Source organism: Marmota flaviventris, chromosome 4 (genome assembly GCF_047511675.1).
Source record: "Marmota flaviventris isolate mMarFla1 chromosome 4, mMarFla1.hap1, whole genome shotgun sequence".
Taxonomy (NCBI): domain Eukaryota; kingdom Metazoa; phylum Chordata; class Mammalia; order Rodentia; family Sciuridae; genus Marmota; species Marmota flaviventris.
Window position 1 is genome coordinate 163,873,724 of NC_092501.1, and position 26,953 is coordinate 163,900,676.

Here is a 26,953-nt window from a genome sequence, read left to right on the forward strand (position 1 = left end):
CCTCTGCTCTCTCCTCCTGCTCCTCCTCCTCTCCCTCCCCTTCTCCTCCTCCTCTCCCTCCCCCTTCTCCTCCTCCTCTCCCTCCCCCTTCCCCTCCTCCTCTGCTCTCTCCTCCTGCTCCTCCTCCTCTCCCTCCCCCTTCTCCTCCTCTCCCTTCCCTTCTCCTCCTCCTCTCCCTCCCCCTTCTCCTCCCCCCTCCCTCCCCCTTCCCCTCCTCCTCTGCTCTCTCCTCCTGCTCCTCCCCCCTCCCTCCCCCTTCCCCTCCTCCTCTGCTCTCTCCTCCTGCTCCTCCTCCTCTCCCTCCCCCCCTTCCCCCTCTCACCAGTGCTTCTCCATCCCAGCTTCCTATCAGAACCACAGAAGAAAGGGAAAGTGGCTCTCAGGACGGTGTTGCCCAGAGAGTGACCTGGGACATACTGATGTGTCATATTTGTAAACAAATCTGGCAATTCACGAGGGGCTTTCTGTCATCATGAGAGAGCTGTGCTTTCTCCTGGGGCACCTCCACACCCAGGGCTCTGAGCAGCTTTGCTCTCAAGATACAGCCCAGGCAGATGGAGTTGGCCAGCTATCTGGGCACACTTGAGAGACTACAGTGTCCCATTTTAAAAGACACAGAGACAGATGTTGAGGCCCAAGCACCTGTGCCCTGCTAGACTGGTAACCTCTGCATGTGGATGTACGAGCAACGTGGAGATCCTGACACCGAGGGTGACCTCTCTCAGCTCACTGCTGCCCACGTTCTCTGAAGGAAGCTGAGGACAGGTCCATGCCTCACGCTCCAGCGTGAGCAGTGGCAGGCGTGCTGAGGTGTCATAGTGCTTTCTAATGGACATGTCCAAACAGTGAAGAACCATTCACAGTCTTCTCTTTCAGTTTGCAAAGCAGTCATTTTAAGCTCTTGGTCCTCTCCCACTGACAAAAGTTGACACAACTAGCCATAGAGGTCTCACTGCTCTGAGAATTCTCCTAAAGGACCCTGGATGCAGCCGCCCATCCTCCCCACTCTGCCAGCAGTTCTGTCTTCACAATGCGGTACCCCAAACCTGCTCTCTGCAAATGCGACCTCACTATTCTCTGCTACATGGGTGACTCTGAACTGCCTCCTCCGACTCCAGTTATGCAGGAATTTACAGGTCCCTGAGTCTTAGCGGAAGAGCAAGCACTGAAGAAGTTGAGGCCTCCAAAGGAGTCCACCTCCTGCCCACGTCACAGTCTCTGTCCACACTTGCCACGGCTGGCTGTCCTTCATGGAATAGCATGTACGTGCCGTACCGTCCACCCACTCACCCAGGGAGTCCACACTCAGGAATTCCTCGTCCCATGAGGAGCACCCTCACCTCCTCTTCAAGGGTCAAAGTACCTCTCCCACTCCACCCCTGAACCCACGCGCCACTGCTGGGGTCCACCCTGCACTCTGTCTACCTGAGTCACTGGCCACCAAACCAGACCCAGTCCTCTGAGTGTCCCTCTGATTGGTCCTGAGCCTTTTCTTAGGGTCCTGGACCATCATCTGTGACTCGCCATCTTGTCTGTGCATCTCAGGTCGAGGAAAGCTGAGACTGACCACGTGGGCACTTGGGAGTTTGCTCTGCTCTCCGCCCTGTCCCCTTTTGTGATGTGCATGAATCCCCTGCACAGATCTCCTAGACATCACAGGGGACCCGACTGCAAACCCCGAATCTCACTGATGAGCACTACCCAGTGGGCTCCAAGCTGACACATCAGGAAAGGGAAGGATATGACTGAAATTGGTGTTTCTCTGAACAGTAAGCCCAAATTCCTGCATCATCACATAGGCTGTGTGTGTGTGTGTGTGTGTGTGTGTGTGTGAGAGAGAGAGAGAGAGAGAGAGAGAGAGAGAGATTTGTCATTTTACAAAAAATAGTGCAATCCAGTGACGCAGGATCCTGGTTAGAGGGGTAAGGTGTACCCTGCCTGCTGCACAGCACACTAACAGGGTGTAACAGACTCACGGGGTCAGCACTGCCTGGCAGCAAGAGCCAAGCACAGCCAGAGCCTTTAGACTCCATTGTCGCTGCAAGTTTTATTCCCAAAGGTTTTGCACTGTGTGCTTCCTGGGCTGCTGTGCACTGTTATGACAAGAGACATCTGTCACAAGGAGCCGCCCTGCAGTCTGTGGCTCCGACCCTATCATCCAGGTGCCTGGAGGAACACGGGAGACTGTTCTCTTTCCCTCTATGGAGGAGTAGTCCTTGGTCTGGAGGCAAGCCCAAGAAACCAAGGGCAGTGGGTAGTTGCCAAAGGTGTCTGGAGACAGGGAGGAGGGCAGATCTAGACCTTCGGCATCAGTGCAGACAGCGAGGGGCTAAACACTGCAGTGATTGTGACCAGCACCTCAAGGACATGCTTCCTTTCTCCTATAAGCTCCGGCCACTCCACCATCTTGTTTGCAATGCCCTTACCTGCTGAGAGGTTTCTGTTCATGAACGGTGCTTGAGCCTCTGGCAGGAGCCAGGGTCTATTGTAATACAGTTTCCCATCCCAACATCATGTTTGACTCTGCAGAGCCAAAATAAACACACGTCCAAGTGCCTCTTGCTTGACAAATATTTGAGTAGTAATCTTTGTCCTCTGCATAGCAGTGATTCAAGTGAGCAGACAGCTCTTTGCCATTTTATTCAAATGTAGCCTGGCTCAAACACACAGGTTACATAGATGGTTCGGTGACTTCTACACCTGTCACATGACCCTGTCACCTCCAGCTTTGAACTGAAGTTTCCAGTGTACCAGCACTCAGAGGCTCCTTCGTGCTTTGGTTGAATGGGTGGCTTTGGCTCAATGTCATAAGTGAAATGCAAACAGAATGTTGAATTCAGCAGGGATTCATTCTTCTTTTATTCCTTTGTGAACTTTTCTTTGCAAAAATGTGAAGGAACGTTCCATTACATACTGGTATCTAGTTATTTAATCTACTCTCGATGGGCACTTGGATTTTATCTAGTTTTTATTGTGAATACAGCATCTCTGCATATTCTTGGGTATATCTTTTTTTGGACATAGTACTTATTCTCTTGGACATGTGCCCAGAGAGGAATTTCTGGGTCATTCAGTAGTTATGCGTATAATTCAGTAGATGAAGCCAAACCATGTTCCAAATTTCAAATTTAAGCTACCAACAGCCATGGAGGAGGGGTCTAGATGTTCCATATCCATACATTCAGTCTGTTTCTGGCAATTTCTCTTATGATAACTATTTATCCCTGTTTCTATTTTTTATCACCATCCTTTTTTAATAATCAACTGTACAACAATTGGTAGCCTAATAATGTTATGTTTATTTAAATAGTCTACTATTATACTAGAATGAAAGTTGATTAAGACTAGGAATGAAAGCATTAACATAGATTACATGTTATTTATGGTTTTAAAAGTAATTAAATCATGTGGTAGGTTGACATGGTTCTTGTTTCTAAAGATACTTTTGGTAACATACATATACATCACTGTTATAAACACAGCTTCTAATGAATAATGACATATGTTCATTAAAAGTATTAAATATTTATGCTTCTAAGCTGTGAGTTGTAAATTCTGCGGATAGGAAGAGTGTAAGTGATGTTTTATTGTCTGTACTCTTTTTATTACCACAGTTTTTGATTGAGTGACCATTTTTAAACCCAGGTGGGAACTGGTCCCTCCCCATTCTGCCTGGGGTAGGGTCAGACCCATGTGTGACCAGCGGTTGGGAGCTGCCCGCGCTGTCCTCAGGGGTCTCCAGGACTAGCGTTTGGTTTGGTTCTGGACCCTCGAGCACTGATGCCTGTGCCTGGGCACTCGCTGCGCGTTCCCTCTCGGTGTCCCTCTCCGCAGAACAGAGGCGATTCTGGCATTCGCCTCGTGGCGGAATCAGGGAGTTGCTTGGGTGAAGTTGGGTCAGTGTCTCAGAACACAGGTCGCAGTGCTGGCGCACAGTGATCAATGAGACATGAGCTCCAGCTTCCCCGTCCAGGGCCCTCTCCATGCCCGGGACCCTCAGCTGTGCACTTCCAAACTTCCACATCCAGTGCGGGAAGCGGGAGGAAGAACTGACCTAAGAAGGAGTCGGTTTGCACAGAGCTTAGGGAGGCTGAGGCAGGAGGATGACGAGTTCAAAGCCAGCCTCAGCCATGGTGAGGCACTCAGCAACTCAGTGAGACCCTGTCTCTAAATAAAATACAAAACAGGGCTGGGGATGTGGCTCGGTGGTTGCGTGCCCTTGAGTTCAATCCCCAGTACCCCCACCCTCAAGAAAAGAATAAAAGGGAGGCATCCCCCCAAGTAAACAATGCGGGCTCCTGCTCCTCCCTCCCAGGTTCCTCATGTAGGCTAGGGAAACCTTGCCGCTTAGTGAAGCTGAGCACCTAGACCCGTGGCCTCCACAGTGAATGCACCTGGTTAGTTAAGAAAACCAGCAAACTACAACCTGCTTTAAGTGAACATGAGAGCACGTGGACAGCACTGCCCACCTGCACCAGGCCTCAGCACTGGCCCATCCCTAGGGACATTCCATGCTGGCCTCCACATGAGCCCTGCTGCCGCCCAAGGCCGGGAAGCTGGGCAGTGAGGTTGCTCAAGTCATTGTGTTGGTTCCCACCCTGTTCCTCAGTCGGGGCACGGTGGGTCGTGATCAGCCTAGGCGGCTGCTGCGCCTCTGGCTTCTCTAAGGGTTTACACCAAGCAGGGTCAAGCTCTGTGACAGTGGACCAGGTGCTCAGGCACCTCTAGGGAATCTCACCACTGGGGATGCTGAGGACAAACCTAGGATTCCTCAGCTCAAATGAGGGGTTAGCCCAAGACCTAATGTAGGCCTTCTATTCGACTCAGAATGTTCTCTCTCATCAGTACCTACACACAGGAAGGTCAAATAAAACCCAGGCCAGCCTGATGAGGTGGCTCTGAGTACTCGTGTCTTAATAATAAGCTCACTCCTGCCAGACAGCCTGTTGGCCACTGGGGAGCTGTGGGGACAGTCACAGCAGAAGGTGAGCTAAAGCAGCCCACTGTGGGTCCTTAATATTGCCTGAAGGGCCGAGTCCTGACTGGCCAGAGAGCCCCTTTGTTCCTCCCTGCCAGAAACTGGTGGTGAGTTCAAGTCCTGTGTAAGGAGTGAGACGCCACCAAGGGGGACACCAGTGCTGGCTGCTGCCCGGCACAGGCACCCTGTTGTCACCTTCCGGCCCAGGGTGCTCCTGGGACCACAGGCACATATTTCCTTCACTGATAAGAGACACAACAGACTTTAGAAATGAACATGTTCTGTCTGGAGTAACTGCTAAAATCATCCTAAAATGCTTTAAACTTGCACTTTTTTCAGGGACAATAGATTTTCCTTTCTTATCGTTCTTTTCAAAAATATCTTTATTTTGTAACCAAATATATTTGGAACCCAAAAACTGAAGAAAAAATCATTTAAGAGAGTTCCCCTTTCAATCAAATGTGCGCTGACGCCATTGCTGTTGATCTGGGTCAAAAGCCTTTACACACCTGGGCCACCCAGGCCTGGGGCAGTGCGTCTTACCCTGTGCCATGGCACCACCCTGGCATCCTGCCACAAGGGGCGGTGTGGAGGAAGTGGCCTGGTTGTCCTGGGGTCTGCGGCCTTTTCCTGAAGTTCTACCAGAACTGTGTGCCAAAATTACAAGGCCCCCATTGGCTAGGTCAGCTGGGAGCCCCTTAGAGGGGTGGAGATGACAGCCGGAGGCATGCCCTGACACAAGAGGACAGAGGAGGCCTCCGCTCCGAGATGGGCATGTGGCTTCCGCAGAGTGACCTCCATTCTCTCCTGATTTCTGGGATTCCTGCTGCGAACCTTGTCATTGCAAAACCAGCTTCTCTCCCTGCCACTGAGGACTCTACCGCCCTCTCTGCCTGCAGGTGACTGAAGTCCATCTCCTCCACAAGAGGAGAGTGCCCCAGCAGGTGTTCCATCACCTAGATTTTTAATATAAAGTTAAGGGTAGTTCATTGTAGTGCTCAGTGTAGAACACTTGGAAGGCTAAGAAGCCCCTCCGACTTGCCGTCCTCGGACATCTTTAATCTCCCTACTCCTGGGTTCATTTAATCAGGGTTGGATCGTGCCTATTATTGCTGTGGGGTATGCATTTGTTTCCAGCTTTTATTTAGCTTAATGTCATCCGTGAACGTTTTCTGTGTTTTCATAATACCTTTGTAGAGATCCCTTGAATATCTGCTGCTTATCAAATAAACGTGTTCCAATGTAGAAAGAGTGGGATAGCAGGAGGAAGTGACCCAAACCCACCCACCGTCTTCTCCACTGGCACCGACTCTTTCTGGTCTTCTGGGTATGCAGTTGGGCTTAGTCCTGGCACAGAATTTATCTGTTGCTTTCTGTTCACTTGGCAGTCTCATTAAATTAATCTATCACATGACGCCTGCTATTTAATTAATTGTCTTTAGTGTGGGCTATTTGTTATCCCTTTGTGCGGCTGTTGCTGTAATTAAGATAACAATGAACATCCTTGTTCACAAGTCTTCACTGCATTTCGTATCATTTTCTTAGCATATGCTCCTATATGTAGAAATAGTGTTTCAAATGATGTCAATATTACAAAACTGTATACTAATAACCAAATTGATTCTGAGGAAGCCTTTATCAATGTAAACTCCAAAAATGTGTAGGGGGAAATCTTTTTCACCCTAATTTTAAAAATTTTATTTCCTTGCAATTTTGAAGAGATGAACATTTTCACCTGCCTGCTAGACATTGATGCGCCTTCCACTTGACCGTTCTCATCCACTCTAGAAGTTTATGCAACAACTTTCTCTTTAAGGTGACTTCCATTTGCTAGAGACACATACATCAGCTATTATCCTGGAATATCATTTATATCACTTCTAATTGTCGCCACCATCTAGGTGGATGCATTTTACTAATCTTATTTTTATACAGGAGAAACTGCAGCTCAGAAAATTTAAGTAACTTATCCAAAAAGCATTTGAACCAGGATTTCTATCCAAGGCTGAATAACTCTTAAGGCCCAAGAAACTTCATAGCCGAGTCTCAATAGGAGAAACAATGGGGCTCATTAGGGAACATGAAAGTACGCATGTGCCCACAGACACACAGACACCCATGTCGCGTGCGCGCACACACACACACACACACACACACGGTGAGCACACACAACCAAAGCAAAAGAACCACCCTGGCTCTTGGCACCACAGCTGATGTGAAGTGAGCTTCATTCCCAACATCTCCCTGTACTCATTAAGAGGATGGAGGTGTCGGTGGATTCACAAGTCTAACAATGAATGACACACCTTTTAAATAAAGCCTGCCTTCAACAGAAACTAATTTGCACAATTTATCTTGCAAAAGACTTTCATAGATGCTAAAGTGTTTGAAAGATCCCATTTGTAGCTTCTTGTGTTAGCATTTAACTCTCTAAGGTGCTGCAAGTCCACTGGAGCACATTCTGTGCTATCTTGTTCTTTTTCCTTTCAAATAGTAGGATGAATCAGACATCATTACCCTGTGTGCATATATGAGTACATAGCCAGTGTGATTCTACGTCACGTACAACCAGAAGAATGAGAAATCAAACTCCATTTATGTAGGATGTGTCAAAGTGCATGCTACTGTCATGTATATATAATTAATTAGAACAAATTAAAAAAAAACTTAATCAACCAGAGACATACACTGAATGGTTCCTCTGTTTTTTACTTCCTTTCCTACTTTGGCAGGGGAAGTTAGGGTAAGGGGCTTTCAAACGCTCTCCTTGCTACCTATGAATCTCATCTTTTTACAATCTGCAACAAATAATCTAATAGAAAATCATGGGATCATCACTCTACATTTTTAACAGAGGGAAAAGCTCATTTAAGTGATGTATTGCAGACTCTAAAGTATTATAGTTGTGTATGTTTGTTAAAAACAAAATACAATTGCAAAAACAGAGTTGGCTGCCAATTTTGTTCTGCAGTCGGAAAAAGCAGCTGGAGAGGAAATAAGGAAAATTGAGCCCCAAACATGAGGGTGGGAACTGGGAGAGCTCTGGGGTACTGACTCAGCGCCCCTACAGCTGAAAGCCAAGATGGCAGGAGTGGCCCTGACCTTGAGGTCAATGTGGGGGACAGGTGTGGTTGCCCTCCTAGGTGGCCGGAGGTCCTCGTGGTCTGAGGCTCCTTTTGCAAGAAGCCACCTCAGGCTCGTGCCCCTGTTGCAGCCCGTGTGCCCGTCCTAGGGCCACAGCGTTTGCAGCCTGTGTCACGCAGGTGGTCTTCCTTCCGTACCGTGGGTGCTCACGTCTAAAACAGTCATCCAGGCTGTCACGAATTCCAGGAGTAACAGTTTACACTGAACGACAAGATTGGTTTTTTAAAATCGCCCTTCAAAATTTCCCTTTCTTCACTCTGTACGACTTCCTCTTTGAAGATCGAATTAGTTTTCAGGTGGCTGAGTTTGATCTATCCCAGGGCCTGATGTTATGTGCCTTCTTGTAGTCAGGCTGCGGAGGCTGGACAGACCCAGGAAAGTAAGCCTCTAGACAAAGGGTTGTGCTTCCCGGGGAAAGCGAGTCAGGTCTCCAAAGACAGACACAGGATGGTTCAGAGAAGCAAATACTAACCCACCCAGGAACCGTTACCTTGTAAAATTAAGAACAGAGTGTTTCCATGAGGGCATCTGTTGGCATCAGAGCCTTAGCGGGACACTTTCCTTTTGGTAACCTCAGACTGCCCAGACTCTAAGGTACCTATTTGCATGTTTTTATCCCGCATGGGCCTTCCATGCTGTGTCGGGGCTCTGCTGCCCTGAAGGAGCGGGGAGTCGAGGGGCGTGTAGGAGTGCTAAGCATGCCCAGCTACTCTGGTGTCTCCTTTTCTTCCAGCTTGCAGACCCTGGATATTGGAATCCTGGACATCTTTGGTTTTGAAGAATTTCAGAAGAATGAGTTTGAACAAGTAAGTAGGCTTTCTTTTGAACTCTTTTCTTTTGAACTTTAATTGCTTTTTCAGGTATTTATTTATCAATTTCAATTTTTGTGGTCTAGTAAACAACTGGCGTACTCCAACACCGAAAAGAGTCACTTGTTTTCAAAGACAGTGTGAGACAAAGATCTGAGCTCTGCTTATTGAAATGCAGTTTCAACCAGGTCAGGGAGAGAGAGAGAGAGAAGGTGCGGGTCTCAAATCAGAGCAGAGAGGGCCAGACATCGTGGTGGAAATCCTCTGTGTCATTGTCCCAGCTGTTCTCGGTAACTTCTTCTCCATGCAGCACTCATGCACAGGACTCTTGGAAACTCAGAAAAACTTGTTAGAGAAACATTGTTGATTTTCAATCCAACCACAATTTAGTGCATTTTAAAAACATTGAATTTCTTAAATTAAGGAGAACTAAAAATTAAACATTAAAGAAGAGTATAGAAATACATGTTGCCTTAGCAAAGTGGAGAAGGAAAATAAACCTGTGAAAAGCTACAGGTGGACAGACAGAAACCTAAGCTGCATGTTGTTAAGGAAGAATTATAATTGCCCAGCATTTGGAGAGAATTTTTGATTTGTTATTCCTTTATTATTGAGTTTTCTGTCACCTGAAATCTGGGATCTGTTTTCTTAAAGTATACATGTGGTGATCAGTGACATTGGACAAGGATTTGAATTGAGTACATTTGAAACCCAGTTCTGTGGCTTATATTAGCAGAGATGTCTTGGCCAAGATGAAGAACCTGTAGTAAACACCGGTCTCCTCATTGTAAAACGGGGGGGGGGGGGGGGGTAATGACACACGCACAGAGTTGTGGGAATGAACATAATCACACAATAGCAGTTCTGATGCTTCCGCCAGACACGGTACATTTTGAAGAAATGTTCACAGCTGCCATTGCTGTTGAAAGTGGGAAGGCTTATAAATGTTAAAAATTCCAACAATTTTAGTTCTACAAAAGCTGTGAATCATCTTGCATGTAATCTGACATCTCGTGCTGTCTCACCTGATCTAAGGAGTCAAGCTCGAACCTCATTCTTGACAAAATTTGACAAAAGTCCAGTTTGAAATGAAACCATGGGTTTCTTCTCTTTTCATGTTTTTGCATACATGAGAAAAAGTAAAGCTTCATGTATTTACTTGTGTATTGCTTACTATAAGAAATATAGTGGCCAGGATTAGAAAGAAGGCAGTCAAGTGTGACCAGGAGGTGACACGGTCATGCAGGGACATGGGCCCCTGTCAGCTCAAGGTTGTCCCGCATGGGTGACAATTCCTCCCATCTTCACCTTAGGAAATGCACAAGTTTTCATGTGTGTAGTAATTGACTAGCTTGTCCACGTCCTGCTAAGGGACATGAAGGACTCATAGATGGGTGATGCTGTGTGATGTCCTGTGTTGGGGGCCTGGCCTCCCCCAACTCCTCCGCACCAGACTCAACCATCCAAGGTCTGTGCAGATAGACCATACGTACACCAGACTCAAGTTGACTTCTAATTAAGTACGTTTATTATTCTGCAATTGCATGAGCCCATTATTCTTTCTGTCTGCTAACTGTTTTAATGATGTATTTACAGCCTGAGAATAACATTTTTCTGAATGTAAAGAAAGAATCCCTGTTAAATGATAGTTTTAGGCAATTGGGAATAAATGTCAAGATCAAGTCTTAGACTGTAGTTTGCAAATAATAAATATTTGTTTAAAAATGTCATTATCTTAGCAGTTTTGCTTGGCTATTGTGTACAGTAGCAAATAGGAGTCATTTAGAAGGTAAAATCATTTTCGTAATGATGAATGCATGTCTTGTCTCAAGCTGGCTCAGCAGTTCCTAATTTCTCTTGTGAGCTGTGTTCATAAAGGCCATTGGCTTGAGTCGTGCATTCTAGATTCCCCTGCTGCCCAGGGAAGGTGGGCTTCCTCATTCTTCATTCTACCACGACTTTCAACAAAATGCTTAGCAAATCATTGCTGTGTTCAGAATCAGACCTAGAAAGACCTTGGAGCTCTTCTAAGTATTTATTTTACTCTGTTTTCAGCTTATTGACTGATCTGTCAGCTGCTCATGAGAATGTCAACTCCTGGGGGATTGGAACTGTGTCTGATTCAGCATTTTTGTATATAATTGAAGTTTAACAAATATGTTTTCCGTTGAAATTTAAAGAAAAAAGCCCATAAGAAAGAGATCCTCATCGTAGATTGGCTGGAGATTTTCCTTGCTCCCAAGTCAGGTGCCTGTGTGTTGGCAACTTTTCCTCCACAGGAAGATTGACAGGTGTTTACAAGAGGGACATCCTTGAGGAGATGTTAGGGTGTGCCCCAGAATGTCAGCATCTCCCACCTCAGTGTCCTCTGCAGGATTAAATGGCTGCTCATGGGGCTCTTCACAGGGAGTGTTTTCCGCTAATAGGAAGTCCTGTCTCCATTTTTCTTGGTCTTGCATGGTTTGTGCCTCTCTAACAACATACCTCAGATTGATCATTTGTGAACAACAAGTTCCTGGCTCAAATTCTGGAGACTGGGGAGCCCAAGGTCAGGGGCTGGAGGTCGTATCTGATGAGGGCTCTGTCTTCATCTCCTTTGAATCTTCAGACTGTGGAAGGACAGGAGCGGCTCTCTGTAGGGACACTGGTCCCATCCAGAGGAGCATAGCCCCGTAGCCCACCTGTCCTCCTAGAGGCTCCCCCTCCTCGTTCCATCTCACCAGGGGTAGGAATCACACAGACTTGTGGGGGAGACTATGGTTCACCCATGGCAAGGTTCTAATGATCCACGTCTTTCCAGAACTCTGTCTTGTATTAATATGAGAAAGAGTTTTACAGTTGATGTCAGTTGGCAGGAGAAAAGTGTACTAGAACCCTACAGTATGATCTGCCCCTTAACTTGTTAACGCTATCGTGGCCTCACTGTCTGTAACCAGATTCCATAGGTCTCACTTCCTTTATTACGAGAGTCACCTCTAGTGCTGCAGAAGATTCCTCCACCCTGGAGGACTGGCTCTACAGTCCAGCATGGACCAGAGCGCGAATCCCAGTGCCCAAGGTGGCAGGGGACAAACAAGGCGAGGCCCAGGCTGGCACATCACACTGCCCAGCGTGCCGCAGAAGGAAGGCCATGCAGGCACAAGCTTTGGAGAGGGAGTGAGTGATTCTACTTACAGACACTGTGGTTTACAGAGCGAACCTCAGAGAATGAAGGAGACCATTGCTACAGACTGTTAGAGAACTTGGCAAAGAAGCAAGCTGAAAATCCATGTGGAGAATCAAAAGCATATTGAAATATTATTAGCAGGTGTAATAGAAAGAAAGAAAGCATGTAGAATCATTATAATTAGATAAATAATCTAAGTGAGGGGAACTTTAAATGTCCCTGAAAATCCAAATTGACTTAACAAATACAAAGACATTCTACATTAATAGACAGACAGACTCAAAATGACCATGACGCTAGTCCCTCGAAGAGAATTCACACCTAAGAGGAGGCAGTGCCACCACAAATACGAGCTTGCAATCAGAAGAAGCTCCTGTCATACCTTCTGATGAACAGTGGATCTGGGCAATGGGTCTCTGGTCACCAACATTATAGAAAGAAGGACGGTAGGTTCAAGGCACCTCCCAAGAAAGGTTAATACCAAGGAAGAAAAGAAAGGAAGGGCGGGGGGAGGTTGGAAGGGAGACGGAAAGGGGAATCTAATATAATGAATCTTCATGTATATCCACTAATTCACAAGAACCAAAGTCAGAGGAACATGATAAAATAAACCACAAAAATGCACTCTGGAAAATGTGGAAAGTGTACAGAACACACTACCTTATACCTTAAACATATAAAATACAGGGGGAGATAAAGGGAGGGGACCTACAGATCAAAACCTATCTAGAGGCATGCAGTGAGTTCATGTGTGAGATTGTTAGACCTGATTTGTGAAATTAAGTGTAAAACATAGTGATTGAATTAAGGTAATGTGCAATCTAGATATCTGATGTAATTTTAAATTTACTTTTGAATATATTATGTATGATAAAGGTATTGTAAATGTGTTTAGGTTCTTTTATCTCATAGACAAAATATTTGCTGATTTTGTGATGCAAGGTCTGCACACTGACTCAGACTCGTCTCCTTTGGGGCCACAGGGAAGTGGAAGGGTGAGGATAGGCCGGGTTGGGAATTGCTGGCAGTTGTTGGAGTTCACCGAGGAGACCTGGGGGTTGGTTCATCACAGCACCACCTTCACTGCTGGATGCATTAAAGTTACCTGTAAGGGGTCTTTTTAGATAAGTGAGAAACACTGAGACTATGCAAGCATTATTTTGATATGTGCTGGAATTTGTCCTCTGGCCTCAACATGACAGAGCCATCATGCTACAGATCTGCACCTTAGAGCAACGCAGGGGACACATAAGGCCCATGTTCAGGTATTTCCCTAAAACCCCCACTGAACAAATTTGTGAATATGCACACAGCGAACCTCTTGAAGTTACAGACCTAGGGAAGTGACTGTCAGAGACCTGCTGGAAGGACTGAGAGAACTGGGGTAGAGAATGCCCTTACCCAAGGTGAGCTGTCAAGGTGTCCAAGCCTGTCCAAGGTGGGGCTCTACCTTCAAGCCAGGGTCCACTAGCCTGCCTGGAGGGCATTCCCAGAGCTGGAAACCTCTCTCTGCTTAGAGAGGTTTTCCAAAGAGGGAGGTCGACTGGGGAGTGTTCAAAGAACTGGGGAAAATCTAGATATTTTGACTTATAAATCTTTGGGGTATGAGAGTATATAATTTGCCAATCACAGCCTTAAAAATCTAAAATTTTTCTTTGTCAAATCACCATCCTAGAGTGAGAGAAAGATAAATCAACTTAAAGATAAATTGACTACTCCTGGTTGAAGTCTTGCTGGCAAGTGGAGTGCTGCAGTCTCTGCCCCCTATGAGGGCAGCAGTCCCCAGTCACGTCTGTTTCCTGGCTCCTTTGCATCAGAGTCTCAGCAGATGCTTGCTGTGTATGTAGCAGGTTCCAGGCCCTGTGTTGGGCACTGAGGTCACGCAGCCTTTGCAGCATGGTTGGTAATAGACGGATGTTACAAGAACTAACGTATTGTTCTGTAACAGATCATGTGCTCCCACTTCTGCTCCGGTCACTCTTTTTCTGACTTGTCCATTTCCCAGAGTTCCAAATTTTTATGGCTATGTAACAAATTTGCTGAGAAAATTCATTACAAATCCATAAAAATAGTGGCACAAATAAAGTGTATAATGCACACTAATTCTCTAGGTCAGGAATTTGAGCAGGGTGGAGGGACATGCCATCTCTGGTCCACAGGCCTCAGCAGGACAACTTGTTTGCCCACTGAGTTTTCAGTCACAAACCTGAGGGTGACGCTGCTGGCTGTGCCTCAGTTCCCCTTCCCCTGGCCCTCTCCAGTGAGTCTCTGGGCACGGGCCTCTGCAGAAACTGGTTTCTCTCAGTGTGCTGGTGATCCCCACAGTGGACCCCCAGAGAAGAAAGCCACGTGGTGCTGTGTGCTTGTGGACAGCCTCACATCAGAAGCCATCAAGTAGGAAGTCCTCTGTAGGTTGGAGCAATCACTCGCTGCCAGGTCCAGTGGGGAGCGGAGTCCAAGTCTTGGTGGGGAAGCTCTGTTCTACTGGGCCTCGTGGGGAAGGCTGACATGAGCGTCCACGCATGCATGATTCACGCAGCTCTAATCACAGTGTGTCTTCTGGTAGCTATTAAGTATTGATGTAGATCTGTTTGCCTATTAACTGATAAACAGTAAAATGTTGTCCTGGTTATTCTGAATTGTTTCACATGAATTCCCAAACCAGCTGTGTGTGATTGTCCAGCCCTGCCCCAGGCACTTTCTGCTTTGACTATCTTCTCTGCACATGACCTTGAATTTTCCAAAATCCATTCAGGACCTCTCCTAGCTGCTTATAACACATTCAAATAGAAATTTGGAAGAGGAATTTTTTAAATTTTTACTGCATGGGAGGACCCTCATAAATGCCACTCAGATTTCTATAGAAAAATAAGTAGTAATTAAATATCCAGATGATATTTTTGATGTGACTCTTAGAATAATTTTGGATTCTGTGTTCCTAAATAATGTGGTTATAAGTCATCCTTTCATAGTAGTGTGTGTATACACACACACACACACACACACACACATATATGTATACATACAGTATACACACACACATACATATATATGCATTTCTCTTAGGACATACATTTTTATTCTATTAAATATAAAATCAATAATTTTTTGAGTACATTTAATGTTCCCTTAATCATCTTTTCCTAATGGGATTTGTAGAAAATCCACTTAACATAGACAAGTTAGATTAAGAAAGTATGCCATCTTTCCTGTCTAGTGCCAGGATGGCTAAAAGGGAAAGACTGCAAAATAGAAGGACTAGTGCATTTGACAAACGTAAGACGGAAGACGGGTTGAGCTCTTAGGGAAGACTCAGGGCAAGCTCGGGGTGATCACTGTGACTGTCCTGGTAACTGTCCCAGGTACCAAAGGCACACGGCAGCAAAATGCTTCCATGTCATTTTCTGCTAATGATTGACAATGGCACAGTTTCTTGGGCTTCTCCTCTGAGTCATGTTCTTTTCCTGTCTGGCCCCTAACTCTTGCAGCAGCTCCCAGGATGTGGACAGATAGCCCAAAGCCTGGACGGGCCAAGTGGGGATCTGCCGAGACTCCCAGGGAGCCACCCAGCCCAGTGCTTTATGAGCTGTGCCGTCGCTGGCTAGTGCGTGGCTCTGAGCCGCACCTTTCATTCTGGGTGTGAGGATGACTGGAAAAAGGACAGTCATTTCAGGGAGAGTTATATTAATCGTTGTTTTAGGCCTATCTAATTTCTCTTTTCTTAAAAAAACAAGGCATATTGATTAAGTTGATGGTTTATTGCCAAAAACAAAACAAAAAAACAAATTTATTTTGCTTTTAAAAATGACAAGTGGTATGATTTAGTGGCTGAAGCTCTAAAATTACAGCATTTTCACCAAAAATCGTGTTTCCAACTCTTGGGCATGACCTCTATTTAAATGGAGAGGTATATTTTATGTGTGAGGTGCCCTCCAAGATAACTAAAATATTTTTCCTCTAATTTCTATTTTTCAATCTTGATCATAGCATATTATTTATTATACAGAATTTGGTAATAAATTCAACTGAATGTGGTGCTTTGAGGGTGGTGTTGTCTTGCTCAGCTCCTGTTAGTGGCAACAGAATCCCCAAGGCCGGATAATTTATAAAGAACAGAAATTCACTGTTGCATGGCTCTGAGGCTGAGATCCCCACAGTCCAGGCACCGGCTGGTTGCTGTCTGGTGAGGGTCTTGTCTCCATTTCCAAGATGGCACCTTGAACCCTGTACCCCCAGAGGGAAGGAGTTCTGTTTGGGTGAGGGAGGCAGAGGGGAACTAGACTGGCCCTTCTATAAGGAACCCTCTCCTGAGACAAGAAGTTCACATCAGCAACGAGGCATGGGTCTCTTCCTGGACAGAGCCCCCTGTGAACCAAGCACCCCTTAAAGGCCCCACTCCCCAACACCTCCACACTGGGAATCAAATTTGCAACACTTGAACTTTGGGGAGCACATTCAAACCACCATAGGGTATCATCAAAATTGCTGTTGAAACTGAATTCACAGTGCCACAGTATGAAGAGGTATGGCCTTTAGGTTAAGCCATCAGGGCACAGCCCTCGTAACTGGGGTTAGCAGGCATCCCACTAGAGTGCTGGAGGTGGCAGAGAGGACACTCTTGCCCTTATTTCCTCCCACCATGTGAGGTCACAGGGTTCCTTTACTTCCTTCCAGAAAATGCAGAGGGCACCCCCATCTGAGAAGAGCAGGCAGCCCTCTTCAGATGCCAATCTGCCAGAGATTGATCTTGGAATTCCCAGCCTCTCAGGAGAAGTAAATTTCTATAGTTTATAAATTACCCTGTGTGTGGTATTTTGTCATAGCACCCCGAACAGACCAACACAAAAAGTAGCGATTATTCATGTAAAAGGAGAAGAGAGCCATGAATCATACCTATCAAAATGTTGGATTTGTTTTATGAATTTATGTTACTCTGAGTAAAGGAATAACTGGAAGAAATGTAAAGAGTTGCTTAATCTGTATAAAAAATGTTTTTGTGTCTGTGAAGTAATTCCCCTTTAAGTTTGCTTAAATCTATTATATATACAAGGATTTGAAAACATCAAAGGGAACCCAGAGAAGGAAAGGACGTTTGGTTCATTGAAGAAACGGAAATTTCCCAAGAGAAGGGAGAGTAGACTGGTGAAGAAGTCAAGTGAACCAATGAACACACCCACGAGGGGGCCAGGTCCCAGGAAGCAGGGCACGGCAGGGTCTGGGCTCAGCTCCCATTGTCCTGTGGGTCCCCTTGTGGGAGGCGGTGGGGGAGCAGCCCCACCCCACAGCCCCGGGCAGCCGAGTCTTGTCTTCAGGTAAGGTCAGCCTGGGGGCAGAGGAAATTTAAAGATATAAAACCATGGCCAACAAGAGAGACGCTGGCCTTCCCCAAGCACTCATGCCCACCATTTATAGACAGTGCTTTGGCCTCAGGATGATTGGTTAACTAGGACAGCTCCTGTAACAGTCTGCTGAGCCCAGGGCATTCTTCACAAGAGTTGGAGGTTCACAGGGTTTGACTCACTAAAGGTCCAGAGAAGTCCTGCACGAAGCCCATTAACTTAGCTTGACTCCATGTTTCCCGGTAGGCTGCTGGCTGTCGAGTGTGTTTTAGACAATAGCTACTGACAGCTCGTGTGGTGAGAGCTCTGCTGGACAACGTGGAATACCTGAAATCTCACACCATTCCTCTCTCTCCCACAACATGCACGTTAATATCATACATAATTTCCACATATATCAAGATTGACTGATGAGCAAACTGGTTAATGGACCGTGGTATTCTCTGTCCCATCTTTCAGCTCAGTGTGTTCAATCATGTCTACATAGCTAAAGCCACCTGAAAAGCTTTTAAAATATATCAATGCCTGGGCCCTACTCCAATTTAATGGATTAGGGGTCAGGCCCAGACATCAGCCTTTTTACAAAAGCTCCCCAGTTAATCCCAGGGTGCAGCTAGGACTGCAGATCCCTGTCTAACGCCTGCGGCTCTGCCTTCAGCCGGAGTCAGCTTTAATTAATCTTCCACTTTAATTCTGCGATGTATATGTCATGCTCTATTATATTTTTGCTTCGGATATATTTCACTGAGTAATAAAAATAAAGGGAGAACAGTTGGTGAAAATTTACTCAAGGAATTAAGTTTGTCATTGATACAAGTGACGGGCCATCTGGATACTCAGGGAACTTCTGCTACCAAAGAGAGTTTTCAAGGGGCGCGTGCTTTTTATTATTAAACCTGTTAGCGATGTGCATAATGTACAAGGCATGCATTTTAATTAGACAAGGGTGCATGCTAATCGAGGAGCTCCTTGGTAATGGTTATCACTCATGAATACTTACGCGTTCACCCACATTCGAGTCTGTTCTGAGGAGTACCTGGCCGTCCAGTGCAGCCCAAGCACAAGGCCCATGGGGAGAGCTGAGAAGCAAAAATAATGGTGGTTTTACTTTGAAGTCAGGGACTTGCTCAGTTACTGCTACCAATTTGTGCTTCTAAACACATAGACTAAGGTGCTGGCAAGTTCCTCCTGATTGTTGGCCCGTACCCCCGTGTACTCATTGCCACACAGACAGTGGAGAAAGTGAACCACGCACTAGTGAGTTCTGGCCACCCCTTTGGTCACCATTTGGTTGGTGAAATGCCTTTGTCCAGCTTTCCAGCAGGTAGCTGGCTTGGAATGCTGGCCCATGTCATTAACCTTAGTGACATTTGCTGGCAGCTTTGAAGTTCATGTCCCAAATGGAACTTCTTTATTTTAACTTTGAGTGCTTTGACCAACTTGCCAACCCTTTGGTAAAACATGTCGATGTGCACGTTACATTTTGAAGGATTTTGAAGAACCTCCTGCCTTGAACTGCTCATGTTCCCAGAGAGTGAGCTTCCCTCTCCCCTGCTACACACACAGACGCCGGCTGAAGTCCCGCAGGTGCCACTGTAATGGGTGCCACAAGCTGCAAGACAGCCGCCTGCAGGCTCCATTCTCTGCAGCAGGCTGGGATGTTCCCCGAGGGATTTTACTAAATTCTGTGAAGGTTTTCCTTTTCTTCAGAATACAATAAGACGTTCAGGTGTCTTGTAAAAGTCACCCTGTGCCACAAAAATGAACAGCCACCTGGCATTGCGGCTGAAAACGTCACAAGTTCAAGACAGTGGCTGGAGGTCTTGTGAATCACTTTGACCAGAGCATGAAACTCTGCCAAGGCACCCTTCATCCGGTGGGCCCTTGGTCAGACTCCCAGCCACCTAGACAGTAACGCACGTCGCCTACTCCAGGCCCAGCGCTTGCTCCCTGATCAGCCTGGGTGCTAAGGCACCTCGTGCCCAGCACGTGGTACAGCACAGCTGCAGCCGGTGCCAAGGCAGAGGGCAGACTTGGATTTTCTTAAAGGCCTCCGTATGTTTTTGATCTCAGAAAACTTGAGGTGTTGCAATTGTTTAGCTCACATCATCAAAGAGAATAATTTCCAGTGGTTGCATTCCAAGGGAGAAATTATTTATTTTTCATACATTTATGGTAAATATTTCACACCAAATTTTAAAGCACTTAATATTCCTTAGCAATAAAATTACTTCAGCATCGGAGAATTTTAACAAGCTTTTAAATTAAGGTAATGTATCACAATATCACATTTGAAGCAAAGTGAAATAATTTTGATCTTTTACAATAATTTTCAAAAATTTTTATTTTCATTTATAATTACTTTGTAATTATTTCATTTATAATTATTTTCATTTATATTAATTTAGCAGAGGGATACTATTGTGGACAGTGTCTACATAATTTTATAGACTATGTTTTGTCTTTCTGAAACCACCACTAGTGATTTATATTCCATAAGATAAATGTGGAAACTGATCCAAAAATCTGCGTCTGTTTGGTATCACTTCCTTCTGATGGAATCATACAAGGGAATTAATGTGCTAAATTGTATCAGTTACAAGAAAGAAAACATTTTACCTGATACACTGAAACCCTGAATCCTTCCCTCTGCCAGCTGTAGCTCCAAATCCACTGGACTGCCCATATTTTTGAGTTTACCTTACAAACATTTAGCTTTAATGACATAAAGAACTTCCAGCTTTGAGTATATCCCAGGAAAACTAGTTTTCAAAGAGAAGAGAGGAAAAATGCTAGTTAACACTGACGCAACAAGATAGAAAATTCTAGAAGTGCCAGTGCCCATGGATGGGGTGTAGGGGAGAAATTGGTGGAAGCGGTGAGTGGGGGTGGGTGTTCAAGTCTAAACAAACCCTCCTGAGTCCTTCAGGGTTTAAATGCCCGTAGGAGAGCAGCAATGTGGCGTGGTTCTTAGGTCTTGTGCTGTAGCAGATTGCATCCGGGAAACTCATTCATCTACAGAAATTCACTTAATTCTCAATGTGCTGACACCGACTTATACCATGAAATCAGAGATGCAAGAAAAGCGACCAGTAAGAGCTGTAGTCTTGAAGCCATCACTGGAGCAGAGAAGAACCGTTGTATGCGTGGGTGTCAATGTAGGGCATTTAGATCTTATTTTAACATAGTTACATCAATTAATATTTCATTTAGTGTATTTCTACTACACTATCATTCTTTACCTATTATCTTAATAATGAAAACAGTTCCCCTGTCCATTCATATTTAAAACAACTCATGTCTGACAAGTCCTAAGAACTTCCCAGCTCTGCTTCAGTTGGGGCTCCCCATGTGGTCTTGCATGACATCCCCCTGTGTCTGAAGATGCAGATGCTGTCTGCACCCACACATTGAATTCTGGTTCTGGCAAGAAGTGGAGAACAAAGCTTTAGAGCAGGTCAACACAGTCTAGTGACACACTGTCTCAGCCTTTTGACCAACACTCTGGCTTCTGATAGGTTTGTTCCTTGGGGAAGTTTTCCTCTGAGACTTTTCATACCCCAGATTACCGTGACCTCCTACCTTCTCCAACAGCTGAGACACTGCCCCCTTTCCATCTGTGTGCATGCGTTTCTCAATCATTAGCAGCCACACAGCAGGCACAGACAACTGTATGGAGAATTAGATCCTCCTGGGGTCTGTCACCTGGGCGGGGGGATTTGTCTGGCTAACTGGGGCTGGGACGTGGGGATTACTACCACAAGGGCTAGTGAAAGGATGTCTCCCACTAGGGCAGAACTTCCTTCAGGGACATTGGGCTTCTAGGTCGTGTGATAACACCGGATCTGGGGGGCCTGGGGTACAGGGAGATGAGGACCCAGGGAGGTCTTTTCCGGGGAGTCTCTGGTGACTGTTTCTTATGTTCTATATGAAAGCTCTGGCATTTCTTCATAGGGACCCAGGAGCTGTCGTGTCAAATAGGATCCTAGATGTTGTTCCTTTCTGACATCCTTTGAAATGTTTCTCAGCTGGGTTCCTCATTATTTATAGTGAGTTATTGACACTGGATGTTTCCACCTGGTCTTTGGACTTGATCTAGTGTAATGCAGCAGCTCAGGGGACAGGTGGAGGAGCACGAGTGTCTGTGAGACCCAGTGAGCCCCCTAGGAGTGGCTGTCGGCAGAGCCTGGAGCGAGCCCCAGGGCTGTGACCTGGAGTCCTCCGCAGAAGGGGCAGGAAGGGGGCCAGGAGCAGGTGGAGGCCGGAAGACTGCCCACCAGGGTTCCAGGGACACAGGAGCCAGCTCTGTCACACGTCGCTAGGGGTCAAGAAGAATGGATACTGAGCCGCAAACACTGAATTCAAAAAGGCACACATCAGTAGTGACTTCCAGAAAAGAACCGTAGGGACAGAAGATGTATTAGAGTAGTTTCAAGAGAGGATGAGGGTAGAAGAATTGGAAATGTAAGTAGAAACACGTCTTTTGTGATTTTTTTTTTTTTTAATACAAAAGGAAGCAGAAAAGTGGGAAAGGGCCTGGAAGAAGTAAGATCTCATTTTGGTTAGAATTCAGTTTATTTTCTACTTTTAAAAATTAAAGGACTTTTTTTTTTTTTAAAGAAATTTAAGACTTTGGAAACATTTGCTTCCTGGTGGGAATGTTCTGAGCAGGGGCAGCAGACAGTTGGAGGAGGAGTTTGTCAAGAACCCTGTCTTTCAGTGAAGCCTAGAGGCTGTGAGCTCTGGAGGAAATCCAGTTCACTGTCACGCGTCGCCAGCGCACAAGAAGTGAGGCACGCAGGAAATGCTCGCTCCCTGGCATCTCACGCCAGACCTGCCTGTGTCTTCGTTTGTTGGCGAGAGCCCAAAGATATTTTCCTTTTGGAACTATTTCTCCAGTGCTCATCTATGTTTGCGATTCCCCTTTATAAGTCAATGCTGTAATTATGCTCCCTGTTTTTAACCTACTCCCTTTAAGTTGAGCAGTCAGGCAGAGGGTGCCAGAGGATACCTGTTGGACCCAGGCTTCTCAGCCAGGCTGCAGGCTTCATCTCGACACACTAACTGGTTGGAATGTCCCTGAGTCCATTTTTCAGCAGTCTGAAACTGTGTCATTGAGCGAGTGGGCTGCGGGATGCGTTATCTTGTATATTGTTCTCTTCTTCCCACAATAGCTTTGTGTCAACATGACCAATGAGAAGATACACCACTACATCAATGAAGTGCTTTTCCTACAAGAGCAGACAGAATGTGTACAAGAGGGGGTTACTATGGAAACGGCATATTCTCCTGGTAACCAGGCTGGAGTTTTGGATTTCTTTTTCCAGGTATTCATATAATATAATTAGATACTTACCAGCATACAGGCATTTAATGTACTGGAGACAGATTTTCCTTCAGAAGGCCTTGAATTTGAGCTATCTTTACATATGAGATGCTGCAATGTATTTATAATCTTTCAAAACCTATTGAGGAGCACAACGTGTCTTTTTCTGAAGGGGCATTTGAAAGAACACAGATTCATTGGAAGGACAAGAAATATCAGAACATTTTGATATAAAAATGTTCTGTATTTTGTACTTCCATGACTAAATTCTCAGCAGTAAAGAGGACAGTGCATAAAACCAGTTTTTCCGCAACATAATGTCTGTGATTCTATGATTAATGACACAATAACACAAATTTAACATAATTTTAAAATTTATCTCCCAAGTTCATAAGACTTAAATTTGGAACAATTGGCAGGACAGGTACATGTGCACGTGTCTGTACTCCACTAAAACCAGGAGTCTGAGGGCCTTGCAGGGGTGTGTCCCCAGCATTGCCTGTCTACTTACAGGAAGAGCATGGCACTCCGTGTCTCTGTCCTATCAGTGAAAACCTGTCAGAGGAGCAGAGTTCCTGTCCCAGCAGGAAGACATGACATGGACTCATCCGCAGTCTCTCTCAGATACCTCAATGCCCCTTCAAACAGGCCACGCTCAGCTATGTGCAGAGCAGCGTTCCCTTTCTACCTTCTCTCACTGAAGGTCGGTGTCCCTGTTACGTCACCCTGTCCCTTTTCCTAACTCTGCAGCACTCTCGTCCCCGCTATGCCAATGTCAGGGCTGCTGACCTCAGAGCTCTGTGAGGGGCGGGGGCCCACCGTGAGCACAGGCAGAGGTGTGTTCAGGTAGAGGCTGATTTCTCTTCCGAGAGTCTGGGTGAAGATGGAGGGAGGTGAGCACTGATGGAATCCTCCCTCTCTTCCTGCTTTCAGAAGCCATCAGGATTGCTCTCTTTATTGGATGAAGAAAGCCAAGTGATTTGGTCCACAGAACCGAACCTTCCCAAAAGGCTACAGAACCTCCTAGAATCATCGAACACAAATGCCGTGTACTCCCCCACTAAGGATGGGAACGGCAACGTGGCCCTCAAAGGCCAAGGAGCGGCGTTCACCGTCATGCACTATGCAGGAAGGGTAAGTGGACCACCGTGGGGTTGGTGCAGCCCTGTGGACCAGAGCCCAGGCCAAGCCCGTGGGCTCCTGCAGCACTCAGGTGCGTTGCTGGGTGGTGCTACTTTCCTAAGCTAGTTGTTTTCCCTCTGGTGAGGAGTTAACTTCTTCAGGACAGTGCAGGTGCTCTGCACGAGGACCTGATCATGTCATTACACAAGTACAGGAGCCCTGGGCTTGAAGAGCCTCCGCTGTGAACTCCAGGATATTCTCATAACGCAGACAGACTCTAGGCCTCTGAGCCTGCTCTTCCTGAGTGCGCTTCCTAGCACTGAGGGGTTTTCCTCGGAGCCTGTTACCACTCCTGGTCCTGCAGCCAGGCTCCTAAGGCAAGCTGCTCTCCCCAACACCCTGGAGGACGTCCTTGGGCCTGGATCACGCTCCTCCATCTAGACCAGCGTCAGGATGTCCCTGGCTGAGGGCATCTTTGCCCAGCCAGGGCTTTCTTTGCAAGACCTCCACCGAGGTCATTTTTCTAGTCCACTCCCAGTTTTCCTGCACCCCCACCTTCACACTCCAGATGAGGCCCCTCCTTGCCTTCCTAACAAGATCAGGTTCTCTCCATGTTTCACTATATAAATCCACTCCCATTTATGCTCCATCCAGCTCCCATCTGCAGTTAATGTCTCTCTGCTTCGGGTTTGTAGCCATCTACCCACAAGTGACACCGCCACTTACTACCACCTGGGTACTGCAGGGAGGACTCCCTAGTGACCCTGCAGTGTACCTCAGTCACATCCACCGGTGCTCACCGAGACTGCTATTCACCAAAGGAGGAGCATTAGAGGGTCCAAAATAGTCCTTGCATCAGAAAAGGGAAAGCAAATTAACAAACACCAAAATGCGGATATGATTATGATCTTTTTAAAATTATGTATTCCCATGGAGAAGGAAGCAGTCATTTGGCCAAAAATGTAGAAATGTTTTCTAGAGGAGTTATGATATGACCCAGGCCCACTAGTGTTGGTTAACGCTCACTAATTACAAAGAGGGGGACATTTCGGGAAGACATTGGATTGTGAAAGTGGGGCGCCATTCGTATTGCTTAGGACTCAGTGGCACAGGACAGAATCCACTGTAGCTGTTTTCTCTGTCTTCTTCACTGTAACTATTTAAGCAGAAAATTAATCAGCACAAGAAAACATTGTTGGGAGACTCTAAGTTGAATTTTCAGAAGTGCTCCTGGACTGGTGCAGTGGCCCATGCCTGTATCCCAGAGGCTCCGGAGGCTGAGGCAGGAGGATCACAAGTTCAAAGCCAGCCTCAGCAATATAGCAAGGCTCTTAGCAACTGAGAGAGATTCTGCCTCTAAATAAAATATAAAAAAGGCTGGAAATGTGTTGCTCAATGGTTAAGCACCCCTGTGTTTACTTCCCAATACCAAGGAAAAAAAGAAGGAGTACCCCTAAACCACATCTCAGAACTGAGTCACCAAGGTGTGTGTCTCCAGGTAAACTGAGATGCTGCTGCTGTGGTTTCTGACTCATTTACTGCTGCCACCAACTCATTTGAAACGCCCGTACCCTGGCACTCAACATCGAAGACACCAGTGACTAGCCTGTGTCTCCCCAGTGCAGAGCAAGGATGAGTCCCCTGCACATGGGTCACAGAGTGTGACCTACACCCTTCTGCCTTCTAAACCTGGGTGATGGCGCTCAATGGTCGATGCTGAGGAATGGTCAGCTCCCAGATGCAGAGGGTCCCGGGAAGGCAGCTCTCCTTCCAACCTCTGCAGTACAAGAAGGCGAGGCAGAGGGTGGGCACCATGGCTCCACATCCACCCACGTTGAAGGCTTAGAAAAGGGCAATATTCAATTTTTAGACCTTCAGAATCTAAGTGTTTCATGGAAATCTCGAGGTGATACTGGGATAATAGAGGTTGTTTCTACGAACATGCTTTCATGCTTGGAAACATGTTCTTGATTTTGTCCAGGAAGAACAGGGAAAAGGGAGAGAAAAATATTTAAAAAGAGAAATACATCAGAAACCCAGAGGAGCAGAGACTAGCAAGCACACCTGGTGGCCAGCAATGAGGCCACGGTGCCTTCCCCAAGAGGCCTCGGAAGTCCCTTCAAGGGGCCCATGGGTGTGGAAAGGAAATTGGTGGAAGATCTTCTATCTGTGTCCCTGGAGAGCTATTAACACTCTCTTCTATTTGAGAGATTTAGGCTTTGCAAGTTCTTGATAAAGATAGTGATTTTTAACCTTACATTCAGATTTTCAATCTATACTTTTCTATGTTAACCATTTATTGAATTTGTATAAATTAAGTAAACATTCTTAATAATATTTAATGATTTCAGAGAAATTCTTTTCCTAAAAGTTTTATGGCAGCTGGGGTAAGTAGTCACATTCTTGACCCACCTTGTAAGCCTGCTTTGTGTATTGGACATGAACTAGATGTTCAATGAATGTTAATTGTGTTAAAATGAGTGAAAATGTGGTTTTAAGTCAGAGCTTTTTGATTATCTTATGTTCAGTTTCAAAAATTATTCTGGGTACAGTAAAATTTTAATTCCAATTGTTTTTGGAAGAATTGATGAGAAACTATCATTTAGTAGTTTAAATTAATAGAATTATTGTAGCAAGTTCTGCTAGGAATGAGGTACAATAGGAACAACAATTGATTTGTTGTTTCTGAGCCAAAGCTCCCCCAGAATCATGAAATTTCCTTTAAAAGTACCTTTATCTTTAAGCAAGTTTTCCATAGTTGAGGCCAAATTTGTGGCGTTGTAAAAATCTTTCATTTCAGTGAGTTGAACTAATGAGTCTGAGCCAAGGGACTCCCTAAGGACTCATTCACAGGTTACTGTATAGATTTTATAATTTGTGGCAATATGTCAAGCCATATGCCATTTGAGTGATCAAAAAGTCCCATACTCTTCAATTTTGACATGTTGCATTAAAAAAAAAAAAAAAGCTAACTGCTTATTCTGCATCTCTTGTAAATCAAGAGATGTAGAAAAAGTTAATTGACTTAAAAATCAACATGCAGTGGGCAAAACATTCCTGAATAATCTT

At 45.7% G+C, this 26,953-nt stretch overlaps 1 protein-coding gene across 1 annotated transcript in view; it reads left to right on the plus strand.

Moving 5' to 3' along the window:
- The window catches only part of Myo16 (myosin XVI), a 403,324-nt gene that overhangs the window by 232,554 nt on the left and 143,817 nt on the right, over positions 1-26,953 (plus strand). Inside the window, exons 20-22 of the mRNA XM_027938777.3 lie at positions 8,856-8,928; positions 22,611-22,763; positions 23,696-23,896. Of these exons, the coding sequence (XP_027794578.3) occupies positions 8,856-8,928; positions 22,611-22,763; positions 23,696-23,896 (427 nt within the window). The remainder of the gene's footprint in view (positions 1-8,855; positions 8,929-22,610; positions 22,764-23,695; positions 23,897-26,953) is intronic.